The sequence below is a fragment of the Camelus dromedarius genome, chromosome 19, assembly GCF_036321535.1.
Source record: "Camelus dromedarius isolate mCamDro1 chromosome 19, mCamDro1.pat, whole genome shotgun sequence".
Taxonomy (NCBI): Eukaryota; Metazoa; Chordata; class Mammalia; order Artiodactyla; family Camelidae; genus Camelus; species Camelus dromedarius.
The window spans coordinates 1,549,422-1,567,767 of NC_087454.1; the positions used below are offsets into that span (position 1 = coordinate 1,549,422).

An 18,346-nucleotide genomic window follows, 5' to 3' on the forward strand; every position below is an offset into this window, starting at 1 on the left:
CCTATGAAGAACCTACAGTTAACGTTATACTTAATGCTGAAGCGTTGAGTCCTTTTTCCCAAAGGTCACGAGCAGGACAAGACTGCCTGCTCTCACCGTGTCTTTCAATGTTGTATTTACTGCCAGTGCAATAAGATAGGAAAAGAAATAAAAGGCATCCAGACTGGAAAGGGAAAAAGTAAAATTGTCTTTATTTGCAAACAACATAATCATCTATGCAGAAAATTCAATGGACTTCACAAAAACCTATGAGAATTACTGAGTCCAGTGAGGCTGCAGGATTTAAGATCAATATGAAAAAATAAGTTTTGTGTTTTTAATAGCAATAAAGAATCAGAAACTACAACAACTTCAAAAATAAATTTACCGTAGCATCAAGGAACATGAAATGCTTGGTGATAAAATCGGACAGAGTGAGAGACCTGAGTACTGAAAACTACGAAACACTGATGAGAGTAATTAAAGACGCTTTAATTAAAAATATAAGCACCATGTGTTTCTGTGTCAGAAGACTCAGTGCAGTTAAAGATGACTCCTCTTCAGATTAATTTGTAGGTTCAGTGCAATCCCAGTCAAACACCAAGCAGACGTTCTCTGTAGAAATTAACAAACTCATTCAAAAATTCACATGTGGATGTGAAGAATATAGACTAGCTGAAACAATTTGAAAAACAAAAAAGGTAGACTTAAAGTCAGGAAGTTCACTGCCATATATGCCCCTCTAAGCCTAATTTTTATCCCCCAGCTGCCTCTGTAATGTCACCACATAATAACTACTTATAACTAATAAAATGGCTATTAGGTTACCATGCAATAGAAACTCCTACATAAAAGCGAAACAGTAAACACTGTTTACTGCTTACTGTGAGAAAATGGGAACCTTACTCTGCCAAAAAGGGCCAGATCTCCTCCCATCCTGTACTTCAAAGGGCATTATTTTGAAATTACAAGTCCCAGTAGATTGTCACAACAGGAACCCTCATTATCTGATTTGTTCCTTTTTATGTTATTAGCAACGTCCCAGTGTGGTGGAGGGCCTTAGCCACACAGTCTACCTTTTAAGAAACAGCTGGATGGTAGCCAAGTTTGTAAGACAGCACGCCCTGGATTCAAAGAACACTGAGTAAGGCAGAAGCACAGTGAAAACGACTGTGGGAAAACTGACCAAACCTGCGGCGTCTGACTTGCAAGGAGTCAGCGGGAGGCAGGCTTCGCAGAGCAGCAAAAACCATGTTTCACCTTGGAAAGCTGTGAGCTACTGCACCCGAGGAAACCTGCTAAGTTAATTATGGAATGATAAGGTTTGGGACCAACAGGAAGATTTGCAGTGAAAGAAGTTTTTAAAAACTATTTTAAAAGCATTTATAAAGGCAGACCGTACATTGTCTTTGGAAACCTTAGGAAAACTTCATAATGTTTTGGAATATGAAGTTCAGTTTTATTAAACATATGGGCAAGTTTGAAATTATTCAGAATATAAAAATTAATTTGAAAATAATTAAAATTCAGAAAAACCTCAGATGTGTGTCCAAGTTCTGGACAACAGTAATATTGTATAAAAATTGCTAAGGAAATTTACAGAGAACAGGTGTGTGAAGTAATTGAGGGGAGAAAAAGTTCAGACATTAATTAGCAAGAATTATGAATATCCTTATTGGGTTGTTTTCTCTCAAGTTGACGTATTTTTAAGCATATGTATAGAGGAAATTTTTTTTAAATTATGAGTACATATGGAAAATAAAATCTTACTTATTTTTAATATTCTGTACTTTTGCCATCAATCATTTAATGAGACGTGGAAGGAAAACAAAAAAGGGTCTAAACCAAGAGAAAAATATGATTCTAAATATTTTCGGAAATTAATTCAGTAAGTCTTGCTAGTCGTGTTGAAATATTCTCATTCCCAATCCAGCAAAACAAGGATTCATGCATCAAAGGTTAGCTCTGTGAAACTTGGAGAGAAAAGGATCCTTATGCCCAGAATAAGACCACGCCCCGCACTCGAGGGGCGCACAGGAGGGAGGAAGCCAGCCCACGAGAGCAGAAGGCGGGAAAGTGCTGCGACAACGGCTGCGAGAAGAGGGAGGCGTGACAAGGACGTGGCCTTGGGCTGGGAAGGAGGTGGGGCTGGGGTGTTTATCAGGTAGAAAGATGAGTGGAAAACATTTCAGACAGAGAGATGGAGTCCCGGCTCGGAGGACACCGGGCAGTCCCCTCCTCCCAGGAGCGGGACTCGAAAGGACCCAGAGCAGAGGCTGGCGATCTTCTCGCTTCTCAGCTGACGTGCGCATCTCCCCCTGCCGCCGGTGGCCGGGGGAGAGACACACCGCGAGCAAAAGCGCTGGCGGCGGAACCCGGTGAAGGAGGAGAAGGTCCATCAGTAATTCTGCTGGCAATACGAGCTCACTTCTCACTGGATTCTGAAGCCTCTGGGGAACGGTGCAGTAAAGTGACGACACAGTCCCCTACCCCGGAATATTTAAATTAAAGAAAAAAGACGGAGGTGTATAAGGCTTTAGAAACATAAACAAGCCCATGGTGCCAACGCCTTCGGAAATGGTAGAAGCCACCGTCACCAAAACCAAGCTGGGAAAAGCTCTGGAGACAGGCTGCGGGAGGAAGCTGCAAAGACTGGGGACAGTGATCGCGAAAGCTTGAAGGGCCTCGAAGGGCGTTTCACGAAATCCTAAAGACCTTTCACGAGGTTGCGTGGAGGGCTAGAAGGAAAGCGAAGAAAACGTTACTTGAAACTGGTAGAGAACAGCCTTTGCCCGCTGGTGGCAGACAGTTCAGCAGCACGGCGACCTGCGTGACGGGGGGCGGCCGACTTAGCGGAAGAGCTGTGCGGTCCGGCCGAGGCGGTTTCCTGGCCCTGCCCAAAGCGCCTCCTGCTTCCTTCCTGCTGCTTGTGATAAAATGGAAGGAGGGAGCTCATCTAAAGGAAGGGCTTTTAAACAGAAAGGAATGTGAAAATTCAGCCTCCCCCACAACCAAACACACTGCGATTAAGACATGGCTTCCAGGCAAAGGTCAGATCCAGGCCCTCTGAGGACACCATGGCCGAGCCAGGAAGCCGAGGGGCTAAAGAGTGGACTGCCGAGAAATGTCGCACAGACATTTCTCCTCTTAAGTAAAGAGTAAGAATGTAATATAGTATTAGAATAATAGTAACGGAGTAGTTCCTACAGGACAGTGTAAGAACGCAGCGAGCTCGGGAGCCCACAGGCTTGGGCGTGGACCGAGGGTCTGAGAACTCGGCGGGGGGGGGGGGTGTTCAGACACTTATGCAGGATGCTGTCACCTGACCCAACTCAACAGTCACCCGGACCTTGCGATTAGAATCTCGTCACACCTGTCCTGAGTGGCCCGTTCCTACAAGGCGCTGTCACAGACACGCAGTGCTCTGTGTAAGCGTGGCCGTCCCGCCACTGTCGCTTGTAGCTGTGGCAGCGTTGAGCCTGAACCTTGTTTTTGTTGTACCGAATACCGCCGGGCAGCCAGGTCCTGGGGAGGAGACTGCTGCCTTCACTCACCCCGCCTGCTGGATGCTGGTGATAGTCCTGGGGCCCTAACAGGTGTGATGACCCAGTCTGCTCAGGTCTGTCTGAGAACGAGGCTGCCAGGCAGTGAGAATCTCCACGCATCCGTGTGGCTGCCCGACGGCGCACGCAGCCTCAGAGTGACGGGCACCCCGGGAAACACCGCATCGTGGTACCCAGAGGGCTGGCCTCTGGAGGAAGCCAGGAGGCAGTGCCCTTGGCAGGGCAGCAGGTGTCAGTGTGCACTGGGCTGCCAGGTGATGTCCGGCAGGAAGAGGCCTCTCTCCTGGCATGCTAGTTCTTAAGCTTGTGTCCGAATTATTTTGGAAGTCTCTAGAAATAACTGGGTGAGTTTTGAGGGGGCTGAGCTCTGCAGTTGAGGCCACAAGCCAGCTAAGCAAAATTAACGAGATATCGCAGAGGGCCCATGAGGTTTCCCCGCCGGGGGAGGAAGTCAGGACACCTCCCCTGGACATCCAGGTGGGAAGGACTGAGGCTTGCAACGGAGACGAAACTCATCAGGACTGTCTCAGCCACGTGCGGGTGGGGGGACCCATCCCTGCTGGGCTAAAACGGGGGTGCTGGAGTGGACCCGACGTCATCCTCAGACACACGGCTCGCAGCTGATCCGCCACAGCCGTGTGCCGCCAGGACGCCGGCCCAGAAGCCAATGTGCCGGCCCAGAGCTGGGCGGCTGTTTCACCCTACCTCTTTGGAGACAGACACCTTTCTGGGTCTGGGGAATATCCACGCGGGCACATTAAAGGGTTGGACTGCTGCTAACTGACTGCCTCAACAACCCGTCAAACGCTATTCTGATTAAAGATGCCCTATCTTTCTATCTTTCTGTCTTTCTGTCTATCTGTCTTTCTGTCTGTCTGTCTGTCTGTCTATCTATCTTTCTGTCTGTCTATCTATCCCAGTCATATTTTTGTGCTAATAGGGGAAAACCCTGACCCTTGTGCTGGTGCACTGTAACCACTGTGTTTGAACGGGGAAACTGTTTTCCCCACAGGGCTGGCCGGTGTCCCTGGGGACAGTCCTGGGGCCCCTGCGAGTGTGATGTCGCTCTTTGAAGGCAGCCTGGGTCCTCGATATCACAGGACTTAACATGCCAGCCTCGTCACTGAGGAGAGTGTATCGCATTTGCTAAGTCCACCTCACAGAATAAATTAGCTCATGAACCAAAAGGTCAATAAGGCGCACGTTTATTCTTCGATACAATACACATTTATGACTGTTACACGTCTTTATAAGGCAAAGAAACACGGCTGAATGGAACGGTGTTCAGGAACAGAAAGTACACGACACGCGCAATCGCCCCGTTATGCCGCCAGTTTCATTTCTTAGCTACACTGATACCCTCATCAGGAGGGCTCCCGGGCATCTGCCAGCGGGGACGACCACGGACACGCAGACCTCAGCGCAGGCACAGCCGGGCCTAGAATGTTCTCTGCTCTTTCCAGCGGGCAGCAGGGGTGGGGGTACAAGCCTTCATGGAAGGTGAAACTGCCCATATGAAGACCACTATGGAAAGCATACCTGGCTGATTCAGAGCTAGAAGTACACAGACCTTCTCATGTGGGAAATGGGAGTCATTCCTGCAACGCAAGGGAGTGAGCCTGGAACAGGAATTCAACATCCAGTAAGTCCAGCATCCAGTTTCCTTTAGGACGGAACGCAACTTGCCTTTTGGAAATACATTTTTCATCTCAGAGAGGTTTTAGGGGAGCATGATGGATAAGAAAATGGACTTTGGCTTTAACTTAAAAAGAGAAAGAAGTGAAAAATTTATAAAGACAAAGCAAAAGCAAAGTGGGGGCATCGTGGCTGTCCTGTACCCACGGCGGAACCACAGGGGCAGTGCTGAGATGCGCCCACCGCCCTTGCCCCCGAGGTGCCCGCCCGCCCCCTCCTAACACGTTCCCAAGTCAGTTTTCCAAACAAAGCCCTGAAACAGGCCCGAAGTCCACGCCAAACAAACAGGTGTCTGACAGCGGCACCCGCGCCCAGAGCCTGGGGTGGGGGTGGTGGGAGCAGAAAGACAAAAACAAATAAAGTGATGGCCTTGCTCATTTCTCTAACATGAAATCTGAATTTTGATTCTAAAAAAAGAAAAGAAAAATCCGCTACCCAGACTTCCACACCAACGTTGAAAATGTCGGTGCTCCCACGCCTTCAGGACCCGGAGCGTCGCAGTCTGCCGTGACCGCGCAGCCCGCGGACTGACGTTTTCACAGAAAGAGAGCAAAATGATGTCAAGTCAGACAAAAGGCAGGCCTGGGGTGCTCGGCCGACGTGCGTCAGCCCGCGTGAGGTCGGGTGAGGATCTCTCCCAGAGGTTTTCACGTCACAGGCTGGCCGGGAGCCCTGACTTTCACACAACAGATTCGGGTACCTGCTGGTGTCTGACAAATGACGAATGCAGACCTGCTTTTTCCTAATAGTCTGTGATGTTTGTTTCTCTCCAGGCCACGTCGGTGCCTAGTTTCCTCCGTTTACGGGAGAAACGGCAGCAGCCTCACCGGGGTGAGCAGAGCCATCACGTCCAGTAAGAGGGCGGAGACGTAATACAGCCATTCAGACCCTGGTGATTTCTTGGAAAAACTGATCACAGTGGCCCAGTCCAGCCAGACTCCGCGTCTTGGGGTCCACGCACGCGGCTGGTTTGATTCCTCGGATGCACAAAGCCCCGTTCCCATCGGGGCAGCCACACCGGGCGTAGAGGGAGGGGACAGGGTGAGCAGGAGACCAGTTCCCAGAACTCCAGGCTGTGATGACTGACTCTGCGATGTGCACACTGTCCTCAGCCCCCGTACAAAAGGCACCCCTGCTGGCCTGGGGCTGCCCCCCAGCCAAGTGTGGAAGTTTAACTGCAAATTCAATGTAGATCCATTTTCAAAGTAGAGTCTCCTTTCTAAACTCCCTAAAAAATAAAAAATCACACCCACTAACTGTGGGGTCACCAGTGGATTACTTTGGCAAAGAGACCGTGCGTTCATCTGGCCAGAGCTCTCTTCCACGTGCGGGGCCCGGGCAATGAGCCCCCGCGAGGTCAGAGCGCGGCCAGGTGAGTCTGTGCGCCCTGCTGACAGCCCCCTGCTCTGGCCGGAGGGGCGTCCACACCACGCCCTCCACGAGGGTTTCAGATCAGACCCCCTAGTCCTGGTCAGCATTCGACTGGACGCCAGCTCTCTGCGGGCTGAGTATTAACCTTGCCCTGGCTTGGATTTTCCCAGACTCAATGAAGTACCATCAGTAAAGATAGTGCAGTAACTAACACTTCAGTCAGGGCTTGTGTGTGTGTGCGTGTGTTTTAAGGAAACTAAATTTAACATTTAAACATAGTCTCATAACAGGAACGGAGAGACCAACCTGGGATAAACGCATAGGCCCAGGGGGAAAAGAGATGCATCAAGATGTAGGCGCAGAGGCCGGAGAGGGGCACCTCCACCGCCTGCACGCCCACCAGGTTGGCACGTGGCCTGAACGCATTGCACGTCGTCTTCTGCCTCTGCTCCCCCGGGACCCGAAACACGAGGGAAAGGACGCTGCACGTGTGGTTATCCGTGGGCACAGGATGAGGACTCACTCGGTGGACACAGAAACGATGCAGAGAAGCCAGCACACGTCAAAGCCGCCCCCGCCCCGCTGCTGTAGGAATAAGCTGTTCCTGTTTTGTTTTGCCGCTCTCGGGACAGCTGGAGCCTGGAACGATTTAAGCTAAAAATAAGGACACTATTGTAGCTGATCTCAGCACAGCAGGTATCTGCGAGTGGGAGGGCGAGGGAGGTGCGCGAGCTGCGCGGCGGGCGTGGCGCCGGGCCGGTCACGGGAGGGCGCGCGCTCTGCCTGGCCCCTGCGTCAAGAAGCAGCCACGCGCATCTCGCCCTCGGGGCCCCGTGCCTCTCCCACCGGGTCCCGCAGAGCTCGCGTCCCTGGTGAAGAATCTGGGATGGAACGGCCCCCGAGCTCAGGAGCAAGAGGGCGCTCCCAGCTGGAAATCACGGTCGGGTCCCGGAGCGAGTGGAGGTGCCGCTTGCCTTCAGAGACGCCGCGTGGCGAGGCTAGTGGTCTTTGCCCACGTCCAGGGGCACCCAAGCTCCTTCAACAGGAAGCCCCGCACTGCCCCCCCCCCCAGAACCCACCAGACCCACCGATCCCCGTGTCCACGGCATAAAGGGAGGCTCTGGTGTCTGTCAGCATTACTCCAAAGGCCCTGACTCAGGGACTGGCCGGAAGCAGACACCGCCCGCACCGCCTCGTAAAGCCAGTGAGTTTCATGCAGAGGAGGGTTCAGGCGGAAGAGAGCAGGGCGCCAGGTGAAAGCATGTGTCCTGTGTTTGAAAGTAAATCGGCTGCTTGGAAGAGGCCGCTGCTCTTGGAGGAGATTTCAGAATAAATGGAAGATAGGACGTCTGATGCCTCTCACCTCAGAATTCAAAGAAAGCTTATGTTCCGAAAAGCAAATGATTTATCAGTGGGATTCACCTGATTTCACACCGAATCAAAATAATAACGTCTGAGAAACTATGTGGTCAGTGGGGCACCAGACTCAGTTTTTTCTGACGACCGACATCCTCGCCCCTTCGCAAGGCGATCCCCACTCTAAATGCATCCAATGTGTTTTAAAATCTCAACTAATTCCCCGGGGTGCTTGCCCCAGGGCTCTGGGAGAGAGCAGAGCCAAGGCCCCCGGCCCACGACTGAGATCAAGAATTTCCCAGCTCAGGAGGGCCGGGAAACACCTCCTCGGGGGGCACCACGTGCTTGGTGGGTCGTGAGGAAGGGGTGCGGCCTGCTGCGTCCCGAGACCGCCGCACTGGGGTCCCCTGTGTGCCCAGAGCTGGGGGTGGCGGCTTCTGCTCCCCAGAGCCACCAGTCCTCACAGGGGTCAGGGCATCAGAACCGCTGATGTTGCCAAAAATCTTCTCAAAGCAGCAGCCACCGCAGCCGTTTTCCTGTGAAGCAAACAAAATACGACCCTTGTTAATTCAGCAGGGCTTTTAAAATTGTAATTAGTTGGTTGTGCCCCTGAGGAAAACCACAGATGACTTTTTATAAAGTATGTGTGTCTGTGAGAAAAAAACAAAAAGAAGAAACCCTTGGAGGATCCCACTGTTGGGCTGGTGGTTTTGTTTTTTTTGCTTTTTTTTTTTTTTTGTGCAAGATATTTTCGTCCCGTTTGCATGATCGAAGGACAAGGCCCCTCTGTTCCCGCTGGAGCGCAGGCCCCTCCCTGCCTGCTGCCGCCCGGCTGCCCCGCCGGCCTGATGCCGGCATCAAAGCGGGGCGGTGGGGGGCTTTCCCCTTGCTTTCCGACCACAGCTGACCCCAGCCGCACACCGGGTGCCACGTCTACGCCGTCCCCATGGGTCCCAGGTGTCTGCAAGTTCTGTTTCACGGGCTGGCCCCAGAGCAACGGAGGTGAGATCCGGATCACCACGCAGCTGACTTTCAGTGTTTCCTCCGCGCATCAAACCTCCCAACAAACCGCAGGAGGTTCCTCTGCCTCAGTTTACCTTGCGGAGCAGCCCTGATTCATAAGGCCTGGGAGTTGTTCTTTTTCCACAGCAATAATCTTCAGCCACCAGATTTTAAAAAAATATTATCTCAATATTGGTTTTACTCATAGTCTGTCTTGCCAAAAACCCCGCCTTCTCCTGGCAGGAAATATGGTGAAGAATGACCTATTTTTTTAATGAGATTTTTCTCAAATGAGGCTGACCCCAGAGTTAATATCTTAAGTTCACATTATAATTTGAAAAATTAAAAATGAGAAGGTAAACCAGGAAGCATCCACACTGCAGGGACCGCGGGGACCAGGTGGGTCTCGGCCCAGCTAGGGGCCAGGAGAGGAGGCGGCCGCCCGAGCAGCTGTCACGGGGCGGACCTGGCCTGACCTGGTCCAGAGAGGGCTCATCAGGCAAGTCCAACAAGGATGCTGTGCCGCTGTGCCAGCGTGACGGCCCCAGCGCTTCTGTCTGCCCTCCCTGTGGCCATCACCGCCCGGCTGCCACCCCCCATGGCTGTGGGTTCCAGGAGCCTCAGCCATCTCCCACCGCTGTTTCCCCTCGTCCTTCCCACCAGACCCTGGCGCCAGGCCTGCCTCGCTGTGCTGCCTCCCTCCACCCGCCGAGTTCATTCCCACCGGGCCTCCGGCGTGACCCCGGCGCCCATGGTGGGAAGGCGGTTTGTGGCAAACCGTCGGGGTTTGTGGTCATGGGGGACGAAGCTGCCTCTGGGACAGAGGGGAGGAGGGACCAGCCCAGCAACTGCAGGCTCACAGCACGGCCCCACTGCACCTCGGGGCCCCGAGAGTCGCCCTTCTCCACACTGTCACCGGACAGAGAACTACCTTCTCCTGTCCCCAGACTTTAAGTCCTCGCTATTTTTGACAAACGAGAATGGTCCTTGTAGGTAGAAAGCAAAGCCTTCCTGTTGACACAGATTTCTAAGTTAGTGACCCTCACACCCAAGGCCGAATGCTTTCCTAGTGCTGGCTGGTGACTTTGATTATGAGTCACTGATTTATTTCTACCCAATCTTATTCTACAACAGATTCAAGGCAGCTGACAAGAATACATACAGTCAAACAGACCAGCAGAACCTCAGGCCAGAATAAATATAAACCAGAATAAAAGAGTAAGACCACTGAGCTGTGCAGCTGCAGACCCACAAGTCAGGAGTCCCACAAGGTCACCAAGTTGAGCCCCAGAACTGGGGCGCGGACTCACGGCCCAGGACTAGGAGCCGGCCTGCTAGGGGGCGAGGGGCTCACCCGGGGGTGCAGGTGCTGGGATTTCCAAAAGTCCTCTGAAATAAGTACCCCCTGCCCAGGCCTCGCCTTTAGGCCATAAATCAGGCCATACTGATGTAACAGAAGAGATTCATGTGTAAACTGTCTCTCCCTGAATAATTCTGACAACATTCTAAGCAGGGCAGAGGCTTTGTATGAAGAGGTGGCTCCTTGGGGTCCAAGAGTGGACCCAGACCCGCACGCAGCTCAGGGGAGAAAAGAAGTGTGGGCTCGGGGCTGAGACCCGAGAGGATCACGCCCTGCTCTGATCTGGGGCAGCTTCGGGGGCTTGGTTAGTCTCTAAGGCTCTGAGCCTCGGTCCCCCAGCTCTACCAGACACGTGCTCCTTCCCCTGATCCCACACAGGGGAAGGCCTCTGTGCAGGTCCTGCCTCCTGAGCACCTGTTCCGTGCCAGCCCTGGTCCCCGGCTCTGCCTGGGTGACCTCACTGGAGCCGCTCAGCAAACCCAGGGAGTAAGGCGATCTCCAGCCCACAGCTCGGGAAATGCAAGTTTCTCAGCCAGAAAGCACAGAACGGGCTGGCTCCAGGGCCTCCTTTTGGCAGGACCACAGCCCGCTACCTGCATAGCCTCCCCTCTCCCCCCTCTGCTCACACAGCCTCCCCTCTCCCCTCTCTGCCCGCACAGCCTCCCCTCTCCCCCCTCTGCCCGCACAGCCTCCCCTCTCCTCTCGCTTTGGGCTCAACCACCCTTCAGGAAAAGGCCGAGACCAACCTTTCAAATGGGCGCCTTCCAGGGACTACTTGGCCACCGGGCCCTGGCCATCGGAGCAGCAGTTCTTCATCTTCTAGGGAAACCAGAAGACATTTCGAGAAGGATTCGAACGTTTCTGTCAGTTCCTGACTTAGACGAGCTGACCGGCCCTCCAGGTGCTGCTCAAGCACTCCCCCCGCTGTCCCCCGGGGCCCCTGACGTCACACCCTCCCCTCAGGTACACAAAGGGCCTCGCACCCAGTGACACTGCACTTCTGCACGTGTGTGTTTGTCAAAAGTCACTTTGACAAAGCACAAGAGTCGAGACAGACTGACCGCAAGGCTGAGTCAGACACACAGACTGCTTCTTCCCAATGTCCCCAAACCCCGGGGACAAATTAGGCGCCACAGGACGGGCTCAGGAGGACTGCGGAGGCACCTCCAGTGCGGGGACTGAGAAGAGCTGTCTTAGAGGAGGCGGCTTGTAAAGCAGACCTTAGGCCGTTGTGAGAGTGGGGCTGACCCAGCAGGGGCCGCGGGGACAGGGCTGGAAGTCTGACGTGGGGACATACTGGGGCCGGAGGGGTGCCCTGGGGTCGGGGGCCTGAACTGCTGGCTGTGTTTGGGGTGCACAGCGGGGCCTCTGGAAGACGTTTTGACCCAGGAAGACTGTGAGCAGAGCTGTAGTTAATGCCACGACGCTGTGGTGAGCGAGGGAAGAGTGGGTGCGGGTTACTTCACCAGCTCAGTGAGCTGGAAGAGGGCGGCAGCCGAGGCTGCAGCACAGGGAGCCGGAAAGGTGAAGGCTTACTACTCGAGGGGAATGAATCCATGTCACATCCGCTCCATCTTCCTTCCTCCCGCCCCTAAGTGTGTGACACGCCTGCCGAGGGCGTTGGCTAAGTTCGCACAGACTTGTCGTTTGGGAAGGCTTTGCCGCACCCCAGCTGAGAGCTGTTTCTGATGGCAGACGGGCTGTGCGTGGATGGCGGGGACAGAGGGGAGCCTGGGAACCACATGTCATCCTGAGCCCAGCACCGAAGGCAGGGAATGTCAGGGCCTTAATGTCTGAGGAGGAAAATCCTCCTTAACTTCGTCGGTTGCAGGTGCGCGCGGGGTTCTGAAACAGGACGTGCTCTCAAGCACAGAACAATTAAAAGAGGTGAAGGAAAGTTTACTTTAAACTTTTTAAAATAGAATTTAGAGTTAGATAGTAAATAGTTTGGGTAAGAGTTAAATTTTCCAATATAAAGTTAAATTCTTGATTCTTAGAACCATGATTATTCCAAACATCAATCTTCTGGAAAAAATTAGTCTCAATCTTTCACTGAAAAATAAAAGCTATATTAAGCTCTAGTACTGGCTTTCAGTGACACCAAAAATGTTTGGTACATGAATGGGTCCAGGAACGCCACAGCCCCCCCGCCCCGGCCCAGCAGCCCCTCCCGCAGGACGGCAGAGTCCGGAGCCTGCCTGCCTGTGGTGGGATGCTGGCTCAGTCACCTGCTCCCGCTGGGGTCCTGGACCAGCACTTAACCCCTGGCCTCAGTTTTCTCATCTACGTAATGAGCCTAATGGCAGGGCCTGTTTCAAAGGGTTGGTACGAGGCCTGAGTGTGTTAATTTTCATGGAGCAGAACAGAGCCTGGCACAGTGCGGTACAACCATAACGTTCATGGCAACTGGCTAGGTTTGCACGATGGAACTTTTTTTAAAATCCTCACCATTCTTGAAGTATCTATTCACCGTAGGCACCAGCAGTTGGATAGAAGAACGAAAAGGTGATTTTTGTTGTTGGTGTTACATGGCTTAAAACGTACTTTTAAACACGTTTAAACTGTATAATGTGATTAATTACCTGCTGTGGTTTCCATACTGTCCTACCACGTCAAAGTGTATTTGGACACCAAGGAGCTTGGGTAAAAATACACTGGCGGAAAATTGGCCCAGAATAGGTTGGTAACCCTAATAAGCAGTTTATGTAGTCTGGGTGAGGAACCAACTCGGTAATAAGCCTATTTTTACTTGACATCAGTACCAGTTATCAAGGAAAGGTATATTCAGACACAAATAAAACTCACTACTGATGCTGAATTTAGAAGGAGAGTTAATTTCAATAAAAGCTGGATGTGGAAAAAATGAATACCTGAAGCAGAGTCATTCCAAGGGTTTGGTCAGTGGAAAGCTCCAGTCAAACCCCCGGGAGGCTGAGGAGCGAAGATGGAGGAAATGAGGGTGTATCAGACGCATCCTGTGCCAGGCGGCCGTCCAGGGGACGCTCGCGACGGAGCCTGGTCCCCAGGGAGGCCTGAAGGCAGAGCCTGAGCATCGCCTCTCTGTGTCTTGCCCAGCTGACCACCCAGTTCAGTAAAGTTACTTAAACGCAACACACCTGCTTCTGAGCTGTGTGTACAATCCACCGTGGTCTGGATGGAGGTAGTTGGGAGGGGACGATCACAGTAATTCAGGTCAGGGGTGTCCCGGCCAAGATAACCATGGGGATGGGGAGGGCTGTGCAGACTCCAGAAATAATTAGAGGAAATACGTACAGAACTTGGAGGTAAATTAAATACGAGATGAGAGGATGGCGGGAGATGCTCCCAGGTCTGGGTTAGGCCGTTCTGGGGGGGCTGGCTGTGGACCAGGTGAGGTGGGGGGAGAGGAGTTCAGTTTAGGACTGAGAAGATCCAGGTGGAAATGTCCAGTGCACGGGTGGCGTTTGGATCTGAAGCTTAGGGAAGAAATCCGTGCAGAAGGCGCAGACGAGGGAGTTGGAATGTAAACGGTAATCCAGGCAGGGAGAGCAGACAAGGACTTGATCTAAAGTCATCCCAGAGCAGGGGCTCGGGTGCTCTCAACACACACCTCACTCATCTCTGCTTAGTCCTCTGCAGGAGTCCCTTCCCATATACTTACACCAATAGCTTCAGAAAGGTGAATATTACAGTTTTTTGGTGCCCAGAGCAGACTAGGCCAGGCAAGCACGGACGTCAGAGTTCTGAGTTCTGTTCTAAGGAGGATGTTTATCTTGAATGCACGTTAATACGAATTCTTCAAAACTCCGCGTGTTTGTACCCCAGGCTGTGTGTGTGTAAGTGTGTGTGTGTGTGTGCATAGTTACAGGGGTGTCATCCACTTTATAATGGATACAATAATCAAGGAACAAACACAATAAACAGCTCTGTGAAAACAGAACTCTACTAAACAACACAGTCAGCATGCGTTTAAAGAACACAAGTTGCTCAGCGAAAGCATTTCAAGCACGTTAACACTCACACAAGATTCGAAGGCTGTGAGGCAGTAATTAGGGAGAACCTCACTGAAGGCTGCGGTGCCTCTGGCGTCTGATCATCAGAGGGTCGGAGCTGCCTGGGAAAGGGGGAAGCGGGCCGCGGTTACCTGCGCGCTGAGCCTGGAGTGGAGCTCGCGGTCCGACAGCCACGGGTGCTTGAGGGCTTCACTCGCACTGACTCTCCAGCTAAAGGGAAGGCGGGAGGTTATCAGCGGGGACACAGCGCCCGAGACCTCGGCTCTGGCCGCTGCCCGGGGAGACCAGACGGCGGAGCGGCAAACCACAGGCAGGTCTGTCTTCCCCGGAGCGGGGACCAGTGACCGTAGGCTCCATCAGATCGGACCAGGGTGATGATATTGGTAAGACAAGAAGGCAAATAACTCGAAGTGCTTCTTAACAACCGATTTACCTTCCAAGGTAGGCGGCCACCCTTGCTGTGCTGAGCATCAGAAACTGAACTCCCACCGTCCGCTGAAGAGCAGGCGTAGGTTATCACCGTGAGGCTAAAACTCTACGATGCTTGGTGATTGCAAAAGCAATTTACGTATTAAAACTTTTTAACAATATGCATTGCTAACTTTTGAATTAAGAAGTTTTGAAGAGTCAAATCCATAGAGAAACGGATGGAGAGTTAGCGTTAGGGTTGAGCGTATGTTAGAAACTTTTGCCCTAGCAAAGGTTTATAAATTTAAAAATACCTGAGGAAGAATTATAACAATATGTTATATCATAATTCTCAGCTTCGTAAACTTGTCCTGTGTGCTCACATTTATCACATGAAATGGAATAACCTTCCAAAATAATAATTGCAAGTGTGACGATCTGACGTCTATGTCTGAAACAACATCAGAAGAGCAGTGTCAGGTCCTCGTGACACTCGGCTTGTGAGCCGCTGCATCCGACACCAAGTACTTAAGTACAAGAGAGGAGACAAGACTTGACTTTGGCCAGTGAAGGGTCGCTTGGTGACAGCCTTACCAGTAGGACCCTAAACAAACAGATACGATTTTTTTTAAAAAACTCTCAACTTCCACCAGCTTCAACTGGAAGGCTTATTCTGTTGACTACCATAAATTGTCTGTACTGGACCCCCCAGCAGTACTCCAGTAGCTGACAAGAGCCGAAAAATTATTCCTGCACTCCGATGTCAAACTTGTAACAGCTGACTGTTAAACAGTTAACAATAACATTGCATGAATAACTAAATCTTTGATGCAATTTCAAGTTTATGTTTGTGCCCAATTTACTCTACGATAACAATTCTCAGCATTAACCAGTTAGTTTCGTCCAAGCATCAACTGGAATGCCCGGAGGTGTGGCTGCTGCTCCTCAGGCAAGAATGAGACCCCAGACTCGGGAGTGGGCAGGGCAGGGGCCTGGGGTCCCCGAGCCAGCTGTGCGCTGCTCCGCTGCTCCCGGCCTCGGTGTCCTCACGTGTAAAGTAACGGTGATGCCGTCCTTACACCACAGGGTCACCCGGGGGCCGAACCAGGTAACACACAAAGTGCATCAGGAGCGTAGGTTCTCAGTAAGTGTGCGTCTCTCTCCCACCGAGGATTTGACTTTAGTCCATGAAGGCGTTTTCCATCTGTTCGCTGCTGGCATCCAGTAAGGTACCGACAGCGGTACCGGTTACACCAGCTCCCGTGCCGCTCATCTTTCCCATCCTTAAGGACAAAACCAGTGTCTGTTCACCGCTCTTCTCTCAAATTGACTCTCCAGCCAGGGTGAGTCGTCCTCACCCTCAGGCTCAGTTCTGGCCCTTGTCAGTATACTCTGCGTGAGTAAAACGTTAGCTCCATTGTTAACCCCGTCTCTCCTGTTAGGTCGTGAGTCGCCTAAAGGAGGGGACTGGGCTTTGTGCGTCTGTTCTCAGTGCCCCAGAAACACTTCCGGCAGACTGGAGGCAACCGGTGAAGTCCCTGAGTGGAGGACGTACGCCAGACCCTGCACCAGACCCACCGCCTGTGTCGTTCCCAGCCCCACCCCGAACCTCCTGCCTATTAGCTCATAGTCATGTGTGCTGATCACTTAAAAGCTGTAGATATGATAACACAAAAAGCAAGTATTGTTGGCCCTGAAATCTTAAATGTTATCTACCTTTATATAGTTTAGACAAAACCATCTGAAAAGTGTGTGACAGGCAAATCACAATGGCCCCCACCCCCCAGATTCTAAAATGCAAACCCCAGTGTTTCAATATCACTATTCTTCATCCACTGAATTTTGAATTACGTGGTTTGAGCAAGACTGAAAACAGAAGCCCGTGAAATGTAAGTGCACGGCCTTGGGGAGGGTTGAGTTGTGCTGATGATCAGTTCTACCACTTAGCCAGCTGCACAATCTCGCGCAGACTAGTCGGAGTCTCGTGCCTGGAACAGCAATGCCCATTTCCACCTGTGCAGCTGGGTGGGGCTTAAAGAGAGAATGTCTACACAGCAGTCGGCATGGTCCGGTCCAGAGCAGGCTCTCAAATGAAATGGGGGTCAAGCGTTCAGCGGCGTGGAACCGCCTACGCCCCGTACGTGTGGAAGGGATCGTGGGATAGGTTACCCAAACCCGTCGTTCTGAGGGTGAGTCTGCTGAGCCCAGCAAGACACCCTACTTGCCAGAGCCTCATTACAAAAGGCAGAGGAGGGAACTTTTCCCAGCCCCATCCCAGCCTCGTGGCCAGAGCATCCAGATCTCAGTGACCTGGGTCAAGAGCATCGAATTCACTCTGCCTACAACTCCGTGGGTGAGTCACAGGTGTCACTGAGGGGCAAGGTAGCTATCGGACACAAATTCTGACAGCCGGGGACCCCGCCCCCATTATCCCTACTTCCCCCAGAGCACACAGAGAGCCAGGGTCACCTCTTCTCCTTGACCAGAAGCTTGGCGATGAACTCCCTGGCCTCCTCCGAGATGTCCTGAAACTCTGCGTCCTCTAGGTCCCACCTGCAGGCCAGGATGTTGTTCAGAGTCTCAGCGTCACTGTCTCCCAGGAAGGGGGACAGACCACTAAGTCTGAAAGACACAAATCCAGGGTGAGTGTCCTTCACCCACCTGCAGACCCTTCACAGATAGGCTGCCTTCTCGGTTCTGTCCTTGGAAACCACAGGAGGGCAGATGACCAAGAATTAAGCATAATTTACTTATATGTTTTTGCAATCAAGAAAATGCTACTCCTCTCAGCCCGACTCCTCATTAAACAGTGGCAGCAAGGATGGTGGCAGCTACCCTGAATAGTGCAGCTGCCTTTTTAAAGCCTTTACAGCTAGCAAAGTGCTGGCACGGCCTCAGGTGCAAACGCCGGGAGTGTCGCCTCCGAGGAGTAAGGCTACTAAGTCACTGAGGGGGAGGTCAGGGCACGAGTTTTGGGGCTTTGGGGTTTTTTAAAAATTATTTTTAGGGCACTAGGTGTGTCCTAGGAGCTCAAGTGATTAGTGAAGAATACCTACTTCAACTTTTCAGGTGATGTTCGGGGAAGGGGTTTACTGCTTCCACCCACAAGGGTCAGCAGAAGCTCAGAAGCTGCTGAGTCTGGTCCGGAGGGATCTGCAGACCCACATCCGGGCTTCTGTTCAAAGCAGCAGAGCCCCACAGAACAGGCACAGCGCCTGAGGAGCAGCGGCAGAGGGCCGGGGGTCTGCTTACAGCATGTAGGCGATGACCCCCACGCTCCACATGTCCGTGGGGAAGGAAACGAAGTCGTAGTTCACCACCTCAGGGGCAAGGAACTCCGGCGTTCCGAAGTTCACCTTCAGCTTCTCTCTGGGTTTGTACCTGAAATTTTGGAGACAACATGGAGGCATGGAGAGGGCGCATCAGAAATCATGGAAATTGCAAGGATGCAGCCTATGAGCAAAACAAGTACATCCACACGGCAAGTTTAAAATCCTTTTTTGAAGGAAGTCGCGTATTTAAGAGAGAGCGTCCAAAGCTTGTGAGGAAGCTTGCTCCTACCAGACAAGCTCAATAATCTTAAACAGTCATGAGAATAGTCAGAACCCTGAATTACGGAA

At 52.1% G+C, this 18,346-nt stretch overlaps 1 protein-coding gene across 6 annotated transcripts in view; it reads right to left on the bottom strand.

Annotated features, from left to right (window-relative positions):
* Nucleotides 1-4,746: 4,746 nt before the first annotated feature.
* MYLK4 (myosin light chain kinase family member 4) overlaps nucleotides 4,747-18,346 on the bottom strand; it is a 70,725-nt gene continuing 57,125 nt past the window's right edge. The window contains exons 9-13 of one of the 6 annotated variants that reach the window (XM_010977178.3): nucleotides 17,979-18,107; nucleotides 17,196-17,348; nucleotides 14,450-14,528; nucleotides 11,073-11,145; nucleotides 4,747-8,500 (exon numbers count right to left, since the gene is read on the bottom strand). In XM_010977178.3, coding sequence (XP_010975480.1) covers nucleotides 11,098-11,145; nucleotides 14,450-14,528; nucleotides 17,196-17,348; nucleotides 17,979-18,107 — 409 coding nt within the window. In that variant the 3' untranslated portion in view covers nucleotides 4,747-8,500; nucleotides 11,073-11,097. Of the gene's footprint in view, nucleotides 8,501-11,033; nucleotides 16,119-17,195; nucleotides 17,349-17,978; nucleotides 18,108-18,346 lie in introns of those variants that run through there. The other 5 variants (XR_010376765.1, XM_064476123.1, XM_064476122.1 and 2 more) reach the window with 5 other exon arrangements.